The 22963-nt window shown below is 40.5% G+C and overlaps 3 protein-coding genes across 7 annotated transcripts in view; all 3 read left to right on the plus strand.

Annotated features, from left to right (window-relative positions):
- Positions 1-22963, plus strand: part of LOC135348965 (probable methyltransferase TARBP1) — a 69386-nt gene that overhangs the window by 14808 nt on the left and 31615 nt on the right. The window lies entirely within an intron of this gene.
- Positions 153-7245, plus strand: LOC135348977 (solute carrier family 15 member 4-like). The gene has a single exon (XM_064547409.1). It carries the CDS (start codon positions 5683-5685, stop codon positions 6799-6801), a length of 1119 nt encoding a protein of 372 aa, XP_064403479.1. The 5' UTR covers positions 153-5682; the 3' UTR covers positions 6802-7245.
- LOC135348975 (solute carrier family 15 member 4-like) lies at positions 7349-22896 on the plus strand. Its single transcript, XM_064547408.1, has one exon. The coding sequence runs from the start codon at positions 18239-18241 to the stop codon at positions 19820-19822; it is 1584 nt and encodes a 527-aa protein (XP_064403478.1). The 5' UTR covers positions 7349-18238; the 3' UTR covers positions 19823-22896.

Below are 22963 nucleotides of genomic sequence, written 5' to 3' on the forward strand. Positions count from 1 at the left end.
AGTATGGTGATCATAACTATGGTGCCACATTCTATAGCATGGTGCCACATTTTACACTACTGAATTTTCCCTAGCATGGGCAGTGCCGTTGGGGGTGGGTGAATGGAGATGGGTGGGTGAATAGTGAGTCGGCTACTCCTAAACCCACTAAGCACGACATCCTGCAAATTTCACATTCACACGCACCCCACGGAGTGATCTCCTATTTATATGCTGACCTGTGCTGGGGGCATGCGAGGAGGGTGGCACCTCAGAGCTTGAGGCCGACAGAGCAGTCCGTACAGAGGCGTCCACTGTTGCCGAGACTCCGGCCATGGCTGTCGACATCGCCCTGTTGACGGCCATGTCGATGATTTGTTGGAGAATACGTGCCTGAGTGGCGAGTTGAGCTGAGGTGCTTCCCGGTGGCGTCGGCGGGGTGGTTGAGCCCTCAGGGATCGGGGTTGGAGGCACAGGGTCCATGGTAGTGAGTATAGTAGATCAGTGAAACAGCAAAGACAGCAGTCCAAATTTTATATTGCTCAGCCAATCTCACCACGAGGCAGTGCTTACTAGTCATGCGCCGGAGTGATAAGGCCCAGTCTCACCTTCATTCTTGAGTTTTGAAATGAAAGGATCGTTTTCATATTCAGGAAATAATTTCTGTAACATAATTCCAACTTGCAACCAGTCAAGCTCTCTGTTTGTCCAACTCATGTTCATTTCGTTTTCGTATGTGACGTTGACGTAAATATGATTAAACAGGTGTACTCCTAACCCAATTTTCTGGCTCCTATCTAAGTCAATGAGAACTAGACTTCTATTGTCACCGCTTACACAAGTTGTCTCTTCGTAAATCTAAATGTGCTATTCCTGACTCATGCAATTTGTTTACAAGTGCCACCAATGATTGTGCATACACTACACAGTTCTGCCTGATCAAAGAGATAGCTGGTGGTGGACGACACCGTTGAAAAACAAACAACTCCACATAGTTCATATTATGTATGGCTTGGGGATAACAGATAAAACGATCATATCGCCTTTGGACTAGGAGTTGGTACAACCGAGATGCTTCTGCGCCACACATTGGTTTCTTATATACAGTTGTAGAAGCTACAATGACTACAGAGTCTCCCGACTGAAGTTGTAATGCGTCATCTCCCAAGGTGGCAGTAAGATACGCATTGGTGACTGGATAATTAAATACCTTCATAGTAGGATCCCACGTCGTACTTCCCCAATGATGTTCGTTTTGTTTATAAATAGTTGCGAGTCTTCTATCGATATCGTTTATTTCGACACAAGAATGAGTCTCTTCAAACTTGAACTTTTCATCTGACCAATTCACTTCAACCTGCACCACACACTGCTTACTTGCCCAAGGAAAGTAAAATCCAGTAATGGTATCCGTCGGTGGGATCATAGATAGAGTAGAAGAGGGATTGGAAACAGAAGTGATTCACGTGATGTTTTACAATGAAGTCTACGTAGTGGCTCTGGGACCATCCGTGTATCTCCTCATAACTCCCGCAAAAGCCCGGGAAACTTATTGTGTCCAAAGCATACATCTCAGAGCTACCCCCATTACTGAAGCACATGCCCCCTGATAGTAGGTATCAATTTGAAACAAAGAAAATATAATCTCGATTGTCGTGAAGTAGCCAGAGGTACACAGAGCGCTTTTCATGCTTGTGTTCCTATAGTACCTTTGATATAGCTAAGGCTTTGTAACTAAATTGTGTCCTGTGTCCCAAATGGCCTCAAGTATCAGAGAAAGTTGATGTTTAGCAGCAGAACTGCTCGTGGACTTCTTACAGAGAGCAAAACAATTCTCATGAATTATTCATGTTTAGCCCTCGTGTTAAAAAGTAAGCCTCGATTAAAACCGCGGAGATACACGGATGGTACTTCGAGGGTACTTCCGTTTCCAATCCCTCTTCTACTCTATCTATGGTGGGATCAGTGGGATCTGTAGGCTACACCGGTTTCAGAGTGAAGCTAACATTTGTGCAAGGTGAATTGTCAGTTTTAGACAAGTGGTACTCCATTTTGATGCTGACTCCAATTCGCAAATAAAAATGGTGGCGCCGTCTTTCACAATGCTACAATCGGGTCTTTTTACTTCACTCGTTGGTATCGTACACACATGTGGGATGAATATCAAATCTTTATCATTCTTGACTTCCTGTCCGATAGCAGTTTGTATGTACCTACACAGAGCTTTCTCGGCTTCTGTGTGATTAACATACGGGGTTGGGATTCGTGTGATATCGTTTAAATTGTATGGTACTCGGACCTTAGGTACATCCTTTTTAGCGTGAAAACATCTTTCGATATAATCTTCGACGACAACTGGTCTGCTATTAGATGTGCTGAGCACACTCGCCGAGCTCACGGATGTAATGGAGGAAAGCCATACTTGTGTAAAGATTGCCCCCAGGCGCTCGAAAAGACATCCAACAAAAGAGAGCCAAATAGTTGAATCTGAGGAGGACTCGGATGAAGAAACTGTGACCACCATATCTAGATCTCTATCAGGACGAATTGTCTGAAATTTTCATAGTATGATTTTACACTATGCATGTGTCGTGAAATTTTGTATATAGATGCTTTGAATTCTTTTGCTGTCTTTATGTGTAAAAATTAATAGTGGGCGTGACCAAGTACGTAGTATAATAGTTGTAAAGAAGTATTGGCCAAGAATCTGTGTTATTATTATTTTGCTATACGTACACTTACTGGAGTTCTTCTCGGGTGTAATATAATATTTCTTTGATGGCTATCAGTGCTTGTGGAAACAAGAAAAGAAAAGAAGTTGTAAATGGAGAGTCAGATGGTTCTACTCTAAGGGAGCCTACTTGGTCTTGCTATGGAACCTGCTGGTCAACTTGTCATTTGCGACTACCCTGCTATTGTTTTCTGGTCGATTCGCTGGTTATTTTTCATCAAGTCCATTGTATGTGTCGATACTGATAGCCATTGTACTTGTATGTTCTCTTGTCATTTCGGCTCCATTATCAGGTTGGCTGGCTGATGCTAAACTCGGAAACTTGAAAGTTCACAAAATCGGTATTTTTCTAACGACTTTGGTGACATGTGTGCTCATGTTGACAACTGAGTTAAGCTTTCAATTTTCAGTGTCATTGCTAGCCTATCTTTATTAGGATATGGAGCTTTCTTATCTACCTCTGTCCAGCTAGGTCTTGATCAAATGCCTGAAGCTTCTTCAGACTTAATTGGCATTATTTTCTTGTTATTGCCAGCTATTGGATAGGTATAGTATTGTACGATATTAAAAATGAATGTGTTGATGAAAAGTACAACCTGACTTATAACCAGATGCTGAGCTTTTTCTCTGTGTTTTGTATGAGTATTGTTCTAATTTCTGATTTTTGTCTCTCCTTGAAGTGTCTGGTAGTTGAACCAAAAGCAACTCAGTCTCTGAAAACCATCTATCAAGTTCTCAAGTTTGCTGCCAAGCTCCCGTCAATCGCAGTGCTCTCACATATTGGGAGGAAGACATACCTTCTAGACTAGATCTTGGCAAATCAAGGTATGGTGGACCATTCACTACAGAGCAAGTTGAAGATGTGAAAACAGTATTTCGTGTCTTTTCTCTTGGTTTAACAACGTTGTTTGTATATTACTTCTTTACTGCTGCAAGTATTAGTAGAAAGGCTATCACATTTTCCTCGCTAACCGAATGTGAAAGTACCATTGTTTTTCTGTTTAGTTACAGTGCTCCAGTAAGTTTCTTCATTGGAATGTTGGTGCAAGAATTTTTGATTTATCCTTTAGCCCGAGGCACATTACATTATCAGGAGTGTATGAAGAGGAGTATCCAACCGTAGCAGTTGTAGTGCAAACCAGGTTCCGGTATGAGTATGTCATACCACGTTACTATCAGACCTCATCTTAAGTGGGTGCGTAGGTGTAGTGGTTAATTAGTTAAAAATGATATCAGCATACACACGTGTGGTTTGTACCTCCAGTCCACATTTAATGGCTAACAGTTTACACAACTACATGTGTTAGTGAGGGATTCAGTCCGGGATGTAGAATGGAATGTGCGTGGGAGTCGCATACTCCTCTTCATACACTCCTGGTTATATATATATAGTGTCACTGTATAGTAGTCAGTCATTGTGTCTGTTAGTGTGTTTGTTTCTATAAAATATGTATTCTTGTTTTGCTCTACTTAATAATGCTACGTTTATAGCATACCGTTTCACAATGACAATGAGCAATGCACCCTCATTTATGGCCCATTTGTGAAACAGCCAACCTGAGCATGCAAAACTCTTGGTGGGTGTGGTTTGCTGGCATTAAACCGCGAATATTCTTCCACGCGTTGCCAAATAGCGAAAATTTCACCAGTATTAGGAAATAACTGCTCTGTGAAGTTATAGGCATTGCAGTGAACAAGAAAATTAAGCAAGTCACAAATCTGCCAAAAGCAATGTTAGTACCTTAGGTATCTCATAGCGACCACTCCAACCATAACTATAGCAAATGACGTGATGGTCACAAACATGCTGCCTATAGAAACATCAGTTTAGTATTCCCTCATCAGCCATGTCCATGCACCGAGGAGAGCAGCTCTCTAACACAGTCAATGCGACCCACAGAAGCACCCATGGCTTCCCCTGATCATCCCAATGTGCTTCAATAGCCAGGCTGATTTTTTTCAGACGAGGGTTTTTTCTTATAAGCGTCGATAGCGTCCAGAGGTTCAGTTGTAACCTCATTCCAGAAGGAGCTAGGAGGGTGTGATGTATAGGATTTGCATTCACCTATCCTACAACAATGAGAACATAATACACATAATTATGCTTCTTGTCGATCTCTAATCGTTTAATTGATCTGATTGGTCAGGTCGGAATTCCGTCCCAGCCAAAAGAAGACTAAAGTGCTCAGACTCTCTCCTGTCGGGTGCGGCTAATTTATGAGACTAAGTTGGCTGATTCAGTTGAATCTTGCTGTGGTATTTTAGGAGCATTGCTTGAGTGCTTGAGTTATTAGTGTAACTATGGTGTCACAATCATGCTTGTCCTTATTAGGCATCCATCAACATACCTGTTGCTTGAGTGTTAGTGCTCTATTAGCAGTGCTCTATTAGCTATGACCAAGTACGTAGTATAATAGTTGTAAAGAAGTATTGGCCAAGAATCTGTGTTATTATTATTTTGCTATACGTACACTTACTGGAGTTGCTTCTCGGGTGTAATATAATATTTCTTTGATGGCTATCAATGCTCGTGGAAACAAGAAAAGAAGTTGTAAATGGAGAGTCAGATGGTTCTACTCTAAGGGAGCCTACTTGGTCTTGCTGTGGAACCTGCTGGTCAACTTGTCATTTGCGACTACCCTGCTATTGTTTTCTGGTCGATTCGCTGGTTATTTTTCATCAAGTCCATTGATGTGTCGATACTGATAGCCATTGTACTTGTATGTTCTCTTGTCATTTCGGCTCCATTATCAGGTTGGCTGGCTGATGCTAAACTTGGAAACTTAAAAGTTCACAAAATCGGTATTTTTCTAATCTTTTTGTCGACTTTGGTGACATGTGTGCTCACGTTGACAACTGAGTTGTTTAACAGTAACAGTCTTAAGCTTTTAATTTTCAGTGTCATTGCTATCCTATCTTTGTTAGGATATGGAGCTTTCTTATCTACCTCTGTCCAGCTAGGTCTTGATCAAATGCCTGAAGCTTCTTCAGAAAACATTAGTAGCTTTCTTAATTGGCATTATTTTCTTGTTGTTGCCAGCTATTGGATAGTTATAGTATTGTACGATATTAAAAATGAATGTGTTAATGAAAAGTACAACCTGACTTATAACCAGATACTGAGCTTTTTCTCTGTGTTTTGTATGAGTATTGTTCTAATTTCTGATTTTTGTCTCTCCTCGAAGTGTCTGGTAGTTGAACCTAAAGCAACTCAGTCTCTGAAAACCATCTATCAAGTTATCAAGTTTGCTGCCAAGCACAAGGCTCCCCTCAATCGCAGTGCTCTCACATATTGGGAGGAAGACATACCTTCTAGACTAGATCTTGGTAAGTCAAGGTATGGTGGACCGTTCACTACAGAGCAAGTTGAAGATGTGAAAACAGTATTTCGTGTCTTTTCTCTTGGTTTAACAACATCGTTTGCGTATTGCTTCTTTACTACTGTAAGTATTAAGACTGCCACATTTGTTTCGTTAACGGAATGTGAAAGCACCGTCGTTTTTCTGTTTAGCTACTTTGGTCTAGTAACTTTCTTAATTGGAATTTTGTTGCAAGAATTTTTGATTTATCCTTTAGCCCGAGGCAAATTTCCTGGTACTTTGACAAGATTTAAAGCTACATACTTCCTTATCGTAACCATTTGTGTCTTGTGTCTTATTTTAGCTGTTCTCAAGTACTTTGGACTTGTCCCTAGTTTATCAATTGATGTTATTTTCCCAGTGTCTAGTGGTTTGCTGTCTGTGGTTTATATACCTACAGAATTGGAGTTTGCATGTGCTCAGTCACCATACAATACGAGAGGGTTGCTTGTTGGTTTGGTCTACATTAAATTTGCTGGGTCTCTTTTCTTCAATATCGTGATGAGTAGTGCATGTACTAGTGAGGAGTACTGCATCATCATAAAATGGTCTGTATTGACTGGGCTCATTTTGTTTGGATTTGTGTTGTTCGTTTTTGTGGTTCGCCGATACAAGTTAAGAACGAGGGACGATGGTTTTGTAGCTCAACAAATTATTGAAGAGATATACGATCGAAACCTCACTGCTGCTGCTCAGCTAGAGCAACCACGCAATTTTGCAACTATGAAATGATATTGATTTTGTATGTACACTCATATTTATATTTGACTTGTGTGGACACAATAATTAACCTGAGGCAGGCATGTAGGCAGTGACAGGTTATATATATATAGTGTCACTGTATGGTAGTCAGTCATTGTGTCTGTTAGTGTGTTTGTTTCTATTAAATTGATGCATGCAATGCCGTTCTTAAAGCCTGCTTTTTCATAATAATTGTTATAGGAATTCATAATTGTTATAGGAACTGAATTGCAATTATTATTTCTTTTAATTGATGGTTAGTTGCCTGCCGCTAGATTTCTTCTACTGATTTTTTTCTACTTCAATAGAATCACACATCGAGAGGGTTTAGTGCCAAATTAATATTCCAGTTATACGGTATTCGGTTTAAGCTCAATCTTTGGATGCCTTGGGATGAAACCTTAGTTAGAAAATACACGCCTGTATGTAATTAATCTTCCAGTGCGTTTAATCGATGTAATTTCTATACTTGTAGGGCCTTAAAATGGTCGTGGATAGTCAGAGTGCTCTCTCGATGGTAGCATAGGATGGGGCAAGGTGTCCGGACACGTCGCATCCCGCACCAGCAGCTTCCCACACTTCCAAGGCACCACATGCAGTGATGTCTCCTGGACACTCATTCATAATTATAAATGTTGAACAAAAAACGTTGGTGGTTTCAAGGCCATATGCATGCTCTTGGAATAGGCGTGGGTTTGGGACGGACCAGAGTAGGTCGGAAGTGCCAAGGCCGCGCTTTGGAAGGCATGGTTGTAGAAGATCCACTATGTGGGCCGGACGATGAGAGCCATGTAGGCGAACAACTCGGGCGCTTTTTCAGGAAAGCACTGAACCAAGAACGGTGGCCATTGTAGCGAAATTGTCCACCCAGACGGAGATGTCCAAGATAGCCAACCTAGGGCGCCCGGTTGGAGCTGGCCTCGCTCATCTCAATGAACTTAGTATCTTTGCGGCTATGGTCGTGGACACAGTTGCTCCCGGGTTGTAGGATGCTAAACTACATGCTACCAGTGTTAAATAATTATGCATGTAATTTCAGTTTACGTATTTTCTTGATTCTCTATAATTACACTGTTGACTTTCAAAATGCTGTGTAAGCAGTCAGTTTGTACTGATTACACTAAGTACCTATACAAAGCTATGCAGTGTTGTAAATGATGTGCAAGTACAAATTGAGGTGGTTCTATTCCAAGAGAGCCTTTCTGGTTTTGTTTTGGACACTACTGCTGAGTTTTATAAGCCCTTCTCTGTACTACTTGAATGTTGAAGTATTTGTAGGTAAAGTTTCGAAATGGTTTGTTGTGCTTTCAGTTTTGATTGCAGCACCCTTGTCAGGATGGTTAGCAAATACCAAACAAGGCAACTACAGAGTGTTTAAGATTGGATGTGTATCGTTGTTTGTTTCGACTGTGATGACTTGCTTAGTTTTTGTTATTGGGTTTGAAATCAGTACTGTGCTTGTATCGATACAATTTAGTTTCAGTGTTACGTTTTTTATAGTAGGAGTTTGGATGTGTCTTGTAACCGTCCTTCAACTTGGTCTAGATCAAATGCCAGATGCCTCTTCCTCGAACATTTCTTCTTACATTGCCTGGTTTGTTGGTGCCACAGTGGCTGGAATGTATCTCAGTTACTTTACATCTTCACCGTCGTCCTGTACACACTTTAAAACTATTATGGTGTCTCCCATTGTTTCCCTGTTTTTAGTTCTTTGTATGGCTCTTATTCTTGTTCAACAGTTTTTTATCCCTTCAAAATGGCTAATAATTGAACCCAGATCACCTCAGTCTCTGAAAACCATCTACCACATTCTTAAGTTTGCTAAGCAACACAAAGCTCCCCTCAATCGCAGTTCTCTTACATATTGGGAGGAAGAAATACCTTCTAGAGTAGATCTTGGTAAGTCAAGGTATGGTGGACCGTTCACTACGGAGCAAGTTGAAGATGTGAAAACGTTATTATGTCTAATGGTTATAAGCCTGCCTTTTTTCTTAATCACTCTTTCGTTGGGAATTCGCCCAAATATTGTGAGCCACGTCGATTTTCAAATTCCTGGCCTGAATCAGTGTAGTGCATTTGTACTTTTGGCGTTTACCTACAGTTCACATTGGAGTAGTGTACTAGCCACAATCTTTTGTGAGCTTGTCTTTTACCCACTTGTTGGAAATAAGTCTCCAAGTCTTCTCCAAAAAATTGGATTCACAAGTTTTATGTTGTTAGCTTTTCGTGTCTAATTATCAAGTTAGTTCAGTATTTAGATCATTCCAATGAAAATGTTAGTGAGTGGATAGCACGTGTCATTTATTTGGTAACTTCGGGTGTTTTGTTCCAGATTTTCCTCACTTCAGTACTTGAGTTCGCTTGTGCTCAGTCTCCCTATCACATGAGGGAACTTGTCCTTTCTTTTGTGATTGTGTTTATAGTGTCTGGTAGTGTTGTTGGTACTTCATTTGGTCGTTACCTAAGTTATCAAGCATGTGAAGATCAAAGCTCTTGGTGTTCTGTTGTGCCATTTGCAGTGAAAACTGTGATTAGTTTGATTTCACTAGTATTGTTTTGTGTCGTGTCTCGCTGGTACAAGATGAGAGTGAGAGATGATGGATTTGCTCAGCAGAGGATAGTGGAGGAGGTCTATGATCGATACCTCACCGCTGAAGCAGCAAGATCAAACACTCAGTATGGTACTGTTGGGTTGAACAATACAGTTAGGTAGTAGTATCCTGTACCATGATTTGATTTCAGAAGCTGTTTGTGACCTTATTATTATGTTTTTAGTGTTGAAGTTTGTTTATATTGTACTTGACATTTGTAACGTTCATTAAATAGGTGTCTATACTATGTAGGTGTCTATACTATGTAGACCATTTTTATTGACATCTTTCGGATAGCACACGCATGACGTAGCATGTACGCACATGAGCACTTTGCTTAACCGATTATACGCCTTGACGCCACGTAGCGAGTAAGTACCACCTTAAAATTTTTAAATTATCGTAAAAACTTTCACTGTTTACAATAGTCGATGTGCATACAGAGTTCTAGTACATTCTTGTACCAAGTGCTTAGTATATCTTTCAACTTACATGCTTGTTAATGTATGAAGCTATACTATACATTGTATATATTGCGGTGGTTGTTGTTCATGTGTTTCATTGTTCATATTGAAAACTTGTCCCAATAAATTATTATCATAGCGATTATGTGTTATTGTAATTAAATAGGTTTTACAGTGTAAATTTTAAAATTCTTTTAATGCAGTAACATAACTTCTAGCAAGCAATATGTGTTCTATTTGTGACTTTTTAGATACTAATGTTGAACACAATTTTCGTTATAATTCTTGTGATTTGTGGTGTTGAATTCAGCACCGTTATCCAGGTGGTTATAGCTGATGCAAAAGTAGGGTTTTTAGGTTTTTGTTTTGCCTATGGTGGTTTTAAAACACTTGTTTTGGGTCATGTAGGTTAATTATATAAATGAATGACCGACCATTCAACGTCCTCCGGCTGAATTAAAAATCTCTGGTGTCCATTTTCTCCTTAAGGTTGTCGCACACCATGAACATAGAATTCTGTGTTCATAATTATTTCTTAATGTCAGCCCTTTGACAAGAAGTGTTCCCCACCGCAACCTGCTATGTCTGTGCCTGCTGCGGGGTGCCGGTCCGCTACCCAGAACATAACGGGAGCTGGATGCACTTGAGTCGTCTCCCAAGGTTGGAGGGTCGGTGTCCTCGTCTTCCGAGGTTGGAGAGTCGGCGTCCGAGGACGTTCAATTGTCTTCCGAGGACGGTGGGTCTGGCGATTGGTCTGGCGATTGGTCCCTGTCAGGGTGGTGGTGCTCCCACAAGCGGGCCGCCCTGTCTGCCTGTGTGCCTGCATGGGAGAAGTGTTCATAGTCCAGATGGAGGGCCAGTAGGGCGCGTGGAACAGAGGTGTAGTCTGACACGTCTGTTGGGAGGGGTGGTGGTCCAGCAGCTGTTCGGCGGCGAGACATTGTACCAGAGAGAGAGGGATTGAAATGGATAGTGACCAAAAGCAGAGAGACACGATCAATAGCTTTGTTTCTATCTGACTGCGTGTGAGCGCAACTGCCATGCGGTTGTCCGCTTACTGCGCATGCGCAGACCCCCGCGCACGTGTAAGGCTGCCACGTGGTCGTCTGCCCATTGCGCATGTGCATACCCCCAGCACCTGAGATCTTGCACTGGCTGCCATTAACCATTGTTTAGTGCCACCACAAAACCTACTATACACACAACAAAGTCATTTTTACAACAAATATTTTAATTTTTATTGCTCCAATTTCCTTTTCTTGATAGTGTCTGCTTCTAGGCTTGCTGCATATATACTCTCTATCCTGCTCTCACCTTGAGGATTCATAATTCAACAGAATTAGATAGAGGACATTAGCTGTATATAGTCGCTAGCATTTGAGGAGAAAAGCCGCAGAAGTTGAGAAGATAGTCTCCTCTGACTTTTCGCCACTCCACTTTGCATGAAAGAAAACGTTATGTATAGATTGGCGACGGCGGGAACAATCGTGCCTCGAGTGACGGGAGGAATGGCTATCTGAGGAGCTGACAGTGATGACGGTGGAAGTCCTGTAGAACGACAGGACCCAAAGCCCATAGGTGGGGGATGGATACAGAGAGGAAGAAGCGAGCCTGGGAGTCAGGGCTCAAGCAGGATCAGTGTCACTGGGAGAGTCAGTGTGGCTAGGAGAGCTAGGAGAGCTGGAAGGAAACATGACCGTCAGAGTCATTATCGGTGCCGTCAGGGAAAAATTCGCAGTCATTGGTTTGTGGTTTACAGCTGCTGATGTCATCAAAACAGTAGAAAATAGTAAATTATGTAGCTTTTCAGTTTATCTCAGCAATGGAATAAGCATATAGGATGTTTAGACTCGCAAGCCACTCCCTTTTCTCTGATTGGACGGGGGCGGGAAAAAAGGGACTGGTGACTCTGGGCTACAGCTTGTGTAAATCAGGAATGCTATTAAATATTAATGTCATGTGCAAATTATCCAGATGCGTCAAAATCTAAAGACACACAGAAGATAAGTACGTATACAGATCTATCTAGCCAGCCTTTTGATATTATAGATCCTTGTACCAGTGTCTGTTGTGCCACAACTTGTGGATTAGCATGGAACAGCTGATGAACGTAGAAATCTTGGCAGTCCTTCTTTGAACCGAGGAGTGGCAGCGATTTAAGACAGCTTGTACAAGTCTGACTACTCTCAATTCAACTGCTGCCCTCTGCCATTATCTGTCTTGTATTGTACAGGTTATTAAAAGCTTTAGGCAACCAATAACACACTGACTTTCGGCTGCCAGTTCTCATCACGTAAAACTAAAACACAGCTAATCTCTGCTGGTGTCTTAGATGACTATATCCTAGCTGAATGCATGCCTGATGTCGTTATTACTCCATCATCTTCTCTTTTCTAGCACTAGCATCCATTCTCAAACTGTAGCTAAGAAGCCCGCGATCACTTTTGCAGGCTATGCAATTCTACTTAACCTCACGCAATTTTTGGATCACGTGGAAAAATCAATGAATAATCTCTACCCAAATTCTGGTAGAGACAGAAGCTGTAGCCCAGAGTCACCAGTCCCTTTTCTCCCGCCCCCGTCCAATCAGAGAAAAGGGAGTGGCTTGCGAGTCTAATAGGATGTTCTTGGTATCAAAATGTAGCCCATTTCATCTGTAAACTTACTACAAAATTTTAAAGCTAAGCTATTAATTTTTCAGAAGTTATTACTGACTCTAACTAAAAGTGTACCTTAAAACCAGTAAATCATGAATTATAAACACTGTGAACATATGTAAGACCCAGAAATATTTATCACTTTAAAACACTTTGTTATGTGAACAATTATATTTCGTGAACATGTTAACAATAATATGAACTGTGTCTATAATATTAATAATTATAGCGATGGATTATTTAGTTGTATATCTGATAAATTAACTGTACTACAACGTACGTGGAAATAGCAATGGATTTAGTTGAAGGAACAATACGTCATTATATAGTTTGTTAATTTAAGAATAAAATAACCTACCCAAACTTAATTCTGTTATTATAACAACTGTTGTGTTACAATAACTGCATGCACCTTTAAAACTTACTACTACAAGGTGGAAACAGCAATATATTTAAAAATATTATGATAAATTAAAGTACAATTTGTTAATTTAAGAAAACTTTGATCAAAATAACCTGCCTGAAATTCTGTTATTATAACAATAGTTGATAGTTTTCACAATCCGTTTTTACGGTGTACTGCTGCTCGACAACAATCAGAATTATGTTGAGACTGTTATGCACGTAACATGCTACTATTTTGAACAAAGGCTTGGGCTGCACCCATGGCTTAGAGTAGGGTTAGGGTTAGGTGTGGGATCAGTTGGGGACATATGAAAATAATGATTGCTTGTAAAACGTCGTAGTGAGTTTTTACCCTGTCATTATTCAAACGAAGACTGAATGCTTGATTAATGCGATTTAAAAAGGAGTGGAAGCTATTTTGGTCGAAATTTTGTTGCAAGAATTTTTGCTAATAACCAGAGGCAAATTTCCTGGAGCTTTGACAGGTTAATGGTCAAATCCATCTATATAATTACCATATTTACTTGTTTAAACGCCGATGTAAAAGCTCTATCATATTGTTACATTATTGGTTCAGAGTTATAGTCTCTCCAGAACTTCTCTTTCCAATCCGCTTTGTACAATATGTACTTTTGCAGTTTTTGATAGGTCTTCGGCAACCCAAGAGTAGCAAGACGCTTGGCCCTATCCCTATAGTGTCGTCGTTGGCTTCGTCTGTGTGAGACTCGTATATGGCTACAGCCTCTGTGAAGTTATAGGCATTGCAGTGAACAAGAAAATTAAGCAAGTCACAAATCCGCCAAAAGCAATGTTAGTGCCTTGGGTATCTCATAGCGACCACTCCAACCATTACTAGCAAATGACGTGATGGTCATAAACATGCTGCCTATAGACACATCAGTTTAGTGTTACCTCATCAGCCAGGTCCATGCATCGAGGAGAGCAGCTCTATAACACAGTCAATGCGACCACAGGACAGTGGGAAGCACCCATGGCTTCCCCTGATCATCCCAATGTGCTTCAATAGCCAGGCTGATTTTTTTCAGATGAGGGTTCTTTCTTGTAACCCTCGATGGCATCCGGAGGTTCAGTTGTAACCTCATACCCCAGAAGGAGCTAGGAGGGTGTGAGCTAGGTATAAGATATGCAATATATAAGTAGGGTTCACCTATCCTACAACAATGAGAACATAATTGGGGCGAGCGAAGCGAGTCCCTTAGTTAGTCATGCACGTGGTCCGGGTGGTGTATGTATGTATGTATGTCTGTCGTGGACCGGCAGGCTGGCATGGACTGGCATACGATATTTGCTTTTGTGACTCGTGATCCTTTACCAATTTCTACGTGACTCAATAACTTTAGCTCGATAAAGATATGAATAGCGGTAAAACTAGGGATAAGGAGGGAGCGGGAGCGACAGGCAAGATCCTCAGAAATAGCTAAAAAGAGGGAAAGGAGGCTTACTAGACCCAGTGAAAGATACAGGGCACACAGGAGCAGCAGGAAGTGAAGGTATAACTGACTCAAACGGTTCTGCAGGTGTTCAAGTTGCCTAACATAAATACATTTTGTGTAGAAAGTGCACAAGTCAGCAGAAAGTGGCCAAACATTATTAAATTTTCATTACACTTACAGAGACTCCAGAGGCCACATATATATAGGCACGCTTGAAGCAACACATGCAGGCAGAGGCATACAGAGTGAATCCCGATATGCCTCTATTCGAACACTGTTCAATCCAAGATGCTGTTTATATCTGCAGTCATGCCAATAATGCATGTCTATCTATCGATTACCACTTGCATGGACAATATGAATTCGCAGGCCATGTCATCAACCTGCCACAAGATGTGGTGTCATTTGCACAATATCTTTCAGCAGAGTTGGATGCGTCGCTTGCCCCATGGCGCTTGCGTCACCCTAGTTTATACATTAATTGACGCTTCTTGTCGGTCTCTAATCGTTTATTGGTCAGGTCGGAATTCCGACCCAGCTAAAAGAAGACTAAAGTGCTCAGACTCTCTCCTGTCAGGTGCGGCTGATTTATGAGACTATATAAGTTGGCTGATTCATGAGACTTAAGTTGATCGAATCTAGCTATGGTATTTTAGGAGCATTGCTTGAGTTATTAGTGTAACTATGGTGTCACAATCATGTCCTTATTAGGTATCTATCTGTTGCTTGAGTGTTAGTGCTCTATTAGCTAAGACCAAGTACGTAGTATAATAGTTGTAAAGAAGTATTGGCCAAGAATCTGTGATATTATTATTTTGCTACACGTGCTTCTCGGGTGTAATATAAGATGGCTATCAATGCTCGTGGAAACAAGAAAAGAACTTGTAAATGGAGAGTCAGATGGTTCTACTCTAGGGGGGGGTACTTGGTCTTGGTATGGAATCTGCTGGTCAACTTCTCATTTGCGACTACCCTATTGTTTTCTGGTCAATTCACTAGTTATCTTACCTCAAGCCCATTGTATGTGTCGATACTGATAGCCATTGTACCTATATGTTCTCTTGTCATTTCGGCTCCATTATCAGGTTGGCTGGCTGATGCTAAACTCGGAAACTTGAAAGTTCACAAAATCGGTATTTTTCTAATCTTTTTGTCGACTTTGGTGACATGTGTGCTCACATGTTGACAACTGAGTTATTTAACAGTAACAGTCTTAAGCTTTCAATTTTCAGTGTCATTTCCAGCCTATCTTTGTTAGGATATGGAGCTTTCTTATCTACCTCTGTCCAGCTAGGTCTTGATCAAATGCCTGAAGCTTCTTCAGAAAACATTAGTAGCTTTCTTAATTGGCATTATTTTCTTGTTATTGCCAGCTATTGGGTAGTTATGGTATTGTTTAATATTAATAACAAATGTGTTGGTGAAAAGTACAACCTGGTGTATAACCAGATACTGAGCTTTTTCTCTGTGTTTTGTATGAGTATTGTTCTAATTTCTGATTTTTGTCTCTCCTCAAAGTGTCTGGTAGTTGAACCAAAAGCAACTCAGTCTCTGAAAACCATCTATCAAGTTCTCAAGTTTGCTGCCAAGCACAAGGCTCCCCTCAATCGCAGTGCTCTCACATTGGGAGGAAGACATACCTTCTAGACTAGATCTTGGTAAGTCAAGGTATGGTGGACCATTCACTACAGAGCAAGTTGAAGATGTGAAAACAGTATTTCGTGTATTTTCTCTTGGTTTAACAACGTTGTTTGCATATGGCTTCTTTACTGCTCTAAGTATTAGTAGAAAGACTATCATATTTTTCTCGCTAACCGAATGTGAAAGCACCATTGTTTTTGTGCACATTGGTCCAGTAAGTTTCTTCATTGGAATGTTGGTGCAAGAATTTTAAATTTATCCTATAGCCCGAGGCAAATTTCCTGGTACTCTGAAAAGATTTAAAGCTACGTACTTCCTTATTGTAACCATTTGTGTTGTGTGTCTTATTTTGGCCATTCTCAAATACTTTGGACTTGTCCCTAGTTTATCAATTGATGTTATTTTCTCAGTATCAGGTAGTTTGCTGTTTGTGGTTTTTTTACCAGCAGAATTGGAGTTTGTATGTGCTCAGTCACCATACAATATGAGAGGGTTGCTTGTTGGTTTGGTGTACGTTAAGTATGTTTGCTCTGGTTTTTTCAATGCCGTGTTTAGTATTTTGATGAGTAGTTTATGTACTAGTGAGTACTGCATCATCATTCAATGGTCTGTAATAGCCGTGCTCATTTTGTTTGGATTTGTGTTGTTCCTATTCGTGGTTCGCCGATACAAGTTGAGAACGAGGGATGATGGTTTTGTAGCTCAGCATTTTATTGAAGAGATATACGATCGAAACCTCACTGCTGCTGCTCAGCTAGAGCAACCACGCATTTTTGCAACTATGAAATGATATTGATTTTGTATGTACACTCATATTTGGATTTGACTTGTTTGGACACAATAATTAACCTGAGGCAGGCATGTAGGCGGTGACAGGTTATATATTAACAGGGTGTCATACAGGATTTTGAAGTAGAGGGGGGAAATAAAAAAGTAACCAGAAAAGTTTGCTAAAAAAAAGGTCAACTGTTATTTCATAGTATGTAAAATTGCCAGCTATGGACCCTCGGTCAGCAAAAAGGGGGGGGGATATCCCCCTTCCCCCCCTGTATGACACTCTGGTATATATAGTGTCACTGTATGGTAGTCAGTCAATGTGTCTGTTAATTAATGTTTGTTTCGATAAAATATGTATTCTTGTTTTGCTCTACTTAATAATGCTGCATACTGTTTCACAATGACAATGAATGGATTGCAATGCACCCTCTTGGTGGGTGTGGTTTGCTGGCATTAAAACGCGAATAATCTTACACGCGTTGCCAAATAGCGAAAATTTCCCCGGTATAAGGAAATAACTGCTCTGTGAAGTTATAGGCATTGCAGTGAACAAGAAAATTAAGCAAGTCAAAAATCCGCCAAAAGCAATGTTAGTGCCTTAGGTATCTCATAGTGACCACTCCAACCATTACTAGCAAATGACGTTGCTGCCTATAGACACATCAGTTTAGTATTCCCTCATCAGCCATGTCCATGCACCGAGGAGAGCAGCTCTCTAACACAGTCAATGCGACCCACAGCACAGTGGGAAGCACCCATAGCTTCCCCTGATCATCCCAATGTGCTTCAATAGCCAGGCTGATTTTTTTCAGATGAGGGTTCTTTCTTGTAAGCCTCGATGGCATCCGGAGGTTCAGTTGTAACCTCATACCCCAGAAGGAGCTAAGAGGGTGTGAGCTAGGTATAGGATATGCAATATATAAGTGGAGTTCACCTATCCTACAACAATGAGAACATAATTGGGGCGAGCGAAGCGAGTCCCTTAGTTAGTCATGCACGTGGTCCGGGTGCGCTTGCCCCATGGCGCTTGCGTCACCCTAGTTTATACATTAATATTAATTGACACATAATTATGCTTCTTGTCGGTCTCTAATCGTTTATTGGTCAGGTCGGAATTCCAACCCAGCTAAAAGAAGACTAAAATGCTCAGACTCTCTCCTGTCAGGTGCGGCTGATTTATGAGACTAAGTTGGCTGATTCATGAGACTAAGTTGATCGAATCTAGCTGTGATATTTTAGGAGCATTGCTTGAGTTATTAGTGTAACTATGGTGTCACAGTCATGTCCTTATTAGGTATCTATCTGTTGCTTGAGTGTTAGTGCTCTATTAGCTAAGACCAAGTACGTAGTATAATAGTTGTAAAGAAGTATTGGCCAAGAAGCTGTGATATTATTATTTTGCTATACGTGCTTCTCGGGTGTAATATACTACTTCTTTGATGGCTATCAATGCTCGTGGAAACAAGAAAAGAACTTGTAAATGGAGAGTCAGATGGTTCTATTCTAAAGGAGCCTACTTGGTCTTGGTATGGAATCTGCTGGTCAACTTCTCATTTGCGACTACCCTATTGTTTTCTGGTCAATTCACTAGTTATCTTACCTCAAGCCCATTGTATGTGTCGATACTGATAGCCATTGTACCTGTATGTTCTCTTGTCATTTCGGCTCCATTATCAGGTTGGCTGGCTGATGCTAAACTCGGAAACTTGAAAGTTCACACAATCGGTATTTTTCTAATCTTTTTGTCGACTTTGGTGACATGTGTGCTCATGTTGACAACTGAGTTATTTAATAGTAACGGTCTTAAGCTTTCAATTTTCAGTGTTATTTCTAGCCTATCTTTGTTAGGATATGGAGCTTTCTTATCTACCTCTGTCCAGCTAGGTCTTGATCAAATGCCTGAAGCTTCTTCAGAAAACATTAGTAGCTTTCTTAATTGGCATTATTTTCTTGTTATTGCCAGCTATTGGGTAGTTATGGTATTGTTTAATATTAATAACAAATGTGTTGGTGAAAAGTACAACCTGACTTATAACCAGATACTGAGCTTTTTCTCTGTGTTTTGTATGAGTATTGTTCTAATTTCGGATTTTTGTCTCTCCTCGAAGTGTCTGGTAGTTGAACCAAAAGCCACTCAGTCTCTGAAAACCATCTATCAAGTTCTCAAGTTTGCTGCCAAGCACAAGGCTCCCCTCAATCGCAGTGCTCTCACATATTGGGAGGAAGACATACCTTCTAGACTAGATCTTGGTAAGTCAAGGTATGGTGGACCGTTCACTACAGAGCAAGTTGAAGATGTGAAAACAGTATTTCGTCTATTTTCTCTTGGTTTAACAACGTTGTTTGCATATTGCTTCTTTACTGCTCTAAGTATTAGTAGAAAGACTATCATATTTTCCTCGCTAACCGAATGTGAAAGCACCATTGTTTTTGTGCACATTGGTCCAGTAAGTTTCTTCATTGGAATGTTGGTGCAAGAATTTTTGATTTATCCTATAGCCCGAGGCAAATTTCCTGGTACTCTGAAAAGAATTAAAGCTACGTACTTCCTTATCGTAACCATTTGTGTTTTGTGTCTTATTTTGGCCATTCTCAAGTACTTTGGACTTGTCCCTAGTTTATCAATTGATGTTATTTTCTCAGTGTCAGGTGGTTTGCTGTTTGTGGTTTTCTTACCAGCAGAATTGGAGTTTGTATGTGCTCAGTCACCATACAATATGAGAGGGTTGCTTGTTGGTTTGGTGTACGTTAAGTATGCTAGCTCTGTTTTTTTCAATGCCGTGTTTAGTATCGTGATGAGTAGTGCATGTACTAGTGAGTACTGCATCATCATTCAATGGTCTGTAATAGCCGTGCTCATTTTGTTTGGATTTGTGTTGTTCGTTTTTGTGGTTCGCCGATACAAGTTGAGAACGAGGGACGATGGTTTTGTAGCTCAGCAAATCATTGAAGAGATATACGATCGAAACCTCACTGCTGCTGCTCAGCTAGAGCAACCACGCATTTTTGCAACTATGAAATGATATTGATTTTGTATGTACACTCATATTTGGATTTGGACACAATAATTAACCTGAGGCAGGCATGTAGGCAGTGACAGGTTATATATATATAGTGTCACTGAATAGTAGTCAGTCATTGTGTCTTATTAAATTGATGAAATTGATACATGCAATGTCGTTCTTAAAGCCTGCTTCAAGAGTTCTCACAATTGTTATAGGAACTGAATTTCAATATTTCTTTTGATTGGTGGTTAGTTGCCTGCCGCTACATTAATTTATTCCACTGATTTTTTTCTATACTTCAATAGAACCACACATCGAGAGGGTTTAGCGCCAAATTAATATCCCAATTATACGGCATTCCTTAAAATCATCCATCTCGTCTGAATAATTATGTTGTTGCAGCTACGCTTCGGTAATCTCATTTATATGATTTCCCCAAATTATGCGTTCAACTTCTATTGGGCCACTACGTATAACGGTACAGATAACATAATGTATCAGATACATGATTATTGGTCACCGGCCAGTTGTTCGCACCTTATCCAATAGAATGCATGGTACGTAACTATAGCTATAATAATATCTATTATTAATCGCTATTATCTGCATGAATAAACGCCGATTATTCATGTCTAATCTCAATCTTTGGATGCCTTGGGCTGAAACCTTAGTTAGAAATACACACCTCTGCCCCTGTGTGTAGTAATCTTCCAGTGTGTTTAATCGATGTAATTTCTATACTTGTAAGGGCCTTAAAATGGTCGTGGATAATCAGAGTGCTCTCTCGATGGTAGCATAGGATGGGGCAAGGTGTCCAGACACGTCGCATCCCACACCAGCAGCTCCCCACACTTCCAAGGCACCACATGCAGTGATGCCTCCTGGACACTCTTATATATATTCATAATTATAAATGTTGAACAAAAACGTTGGTGGTTTCAAGGCCATGCATGCTCTTGGAATAGGCGTGGGTTTGGGACGGACCAGTTTAGGTCGGAAGTGCCAAGGCCGCGCTTTGGAAGGCATGGTCGTAGGAAATTCATTGTGTGGGCTGGTAGTTGTGTTCGCATCGGACGTAGGCGAACAACTCTGGTGCTTTTTCAGGGAAGCGCTGAACCATGACGGTGGCCATTGTAGTGAATTATTTCACCCAGACGGAAATGTCCCAAGACAGCCAACCTAGGGCGCCCGGTCGGGGCAGAGGTCATCAGAGCTGACCTCGCTCATCTCAATGAACTTAGTATCTTTGCGGCTATGGTCATGGACACAGTTGCTCCCGGGTTGTAGGATGCTAAACTACATGAATAATTATGCATGCAATTTCAATTTACGTATTCTCTTGATTCTCTATAATTACACTGTTGACTTTCAAAATGCTGTGTAAGCAGTCAGTTTCTACTGATTACACTAAGTACCTATACAAAGCTATGCAGTGTTGTAAATGATGTGCAAGTACAAATTGAGGTGGTTCTATTCCAAGAGAGCCTTTCTGGTTTTGTTTTGGACACTACTGCTGAGTTTTGTAAGCCCTTCTCTGTACTACTTGAATGTTGAAGTATTTGCAGGTAAAGTTTCGAAATGGTTTCTTGTTCTTTTAGTACTAACAGTTTTGATTGCAGCACCCTTGTCAGGATGGTTAGCAAATGCCAAACTTGGCAACTACAGAGTGTTTAAGATTGGATGTGTATCGTTGTTTGTTTCGACTGTGATGACTTGCTTAGTTTTTGTCGTTAAAGAATTTGGTTTTGAAATCAGTACTGTGCTTGTATCGATACAATTTAGTTTCAGTGTTACGTTTTTTATAGTAGGAGTTTGGATGTGTCTTGTAACCGTCCTTCAACTTGGTCTAGATCAGATGCCAGATGCCTCTTCCTCAAACATTTCTTCTTACATTGCCTGGTTTGTTGGTGCCACAGTGGCTGGAATGTATCTCAGTTACTTTACATCTTCACCGTCATCGTGTACACACTTCAAAACTATTATGGTGTCTCCCATTGTTTCCCTGTTTTTAGTTCTTTGTATGGCTATTATTCTTGTTCAACAGTTTTTTATTCCTTCAAAATGGCTAATAATCGAACCCAGATCACCTCAGTCTCTGAAAACCATCTACCACATTCTTAAGTTTGCTAAGCAAAACAAGGCTCCCCTTAATCGCAGTTCTCTCACCTACTGGGAGGAAGATATACCTTCTAGAGTAGATCTTGGTAAGTCAAGGTATGGTGGACCGTTCACTACGGAGCAAGTTGAAGATGTGAAAACGTTATTATGTCTAATGGTTATAAGCCTGCCTTTTTTCTTAATCACTCTTTCGTTGGGAATTCGCCCAAATATTTTGAGCCATATCGATTTTCAAATTCCTGGCCTGAATCAGTGCAGTGCATTTGTACTTTTGGCATTTACCTACAGTTCACATTGGAGTAGTGTACTAGCCACAATCTTTTGTGAGCTTGTTTTTTACCCACTTTTTGGAAATAAGTCTCCAAGTCTTCTCCAAAAAATTGGATTCACAAGTTTTATGACTTCTGTTGTTAGCTTTTCATGTCTAATTATCAAGTTAGTTCAGTATTTAGATCATTCCAATGAAAATGTTAGTGAGTGGATAGCACGTGTCATTTATTTTGTAACTTCGGGTGTTTTGTTCCAGATTTTCTTCACTTCTGGACTTGAGTTCGCTTGTGCTCAGTCTCCCTATCACATGAGGGGACTTGTCCTTTCTTTTGTGATTGTGTTTATAGTGTCTGGTAGTGTAGTTGGTTCTTCATTTGGTCTTTACCTAAGTTATCAAGCATGTGAAGATCAAAGCTCTTGGTGCTCTGTTGTGCCATTTGCAGTGAAAACTGTGATTAGTTTGATTTCACTAGTATTGTTTTGTGTCGTGTCTCGCTGGTACAAGATGAGAGTGAGAGATGATGGATTTGCTCAGCAGAGGATAGTGGAGGAGGTCTATGATCGATACCTCACTGCTGAAGCAGCAAGATCAAACACTCAGTATGGCACTGTTGGGTTGAACAATACAGTTAGGTAGTAGTAGATTTCAGAAGCTGTTTATGACCTTATTATTATGTTCTTAGTGATGAATTTTGTTTATAGTGTACCTGACAATTGTCATTAAATGGGTGTCTATATACTATGTAGACCATTTTTATCGACATCTTTCAG

Source organism: Halichondria panicea, chromosome 15, assembly GCF_963675165.1.
Source record: "Halichondria panicea chromosome 15, odHalPani1.1, whole genome shotgun sequence".
In the NCBI taxonomy this organism is placed as follows: domain Eukaryota; kingdom Metazoa; phylum Porifera; class Demospongiae; order Suberitida; family Halichondriidae; genus Halichondria; species Halichondria panicea.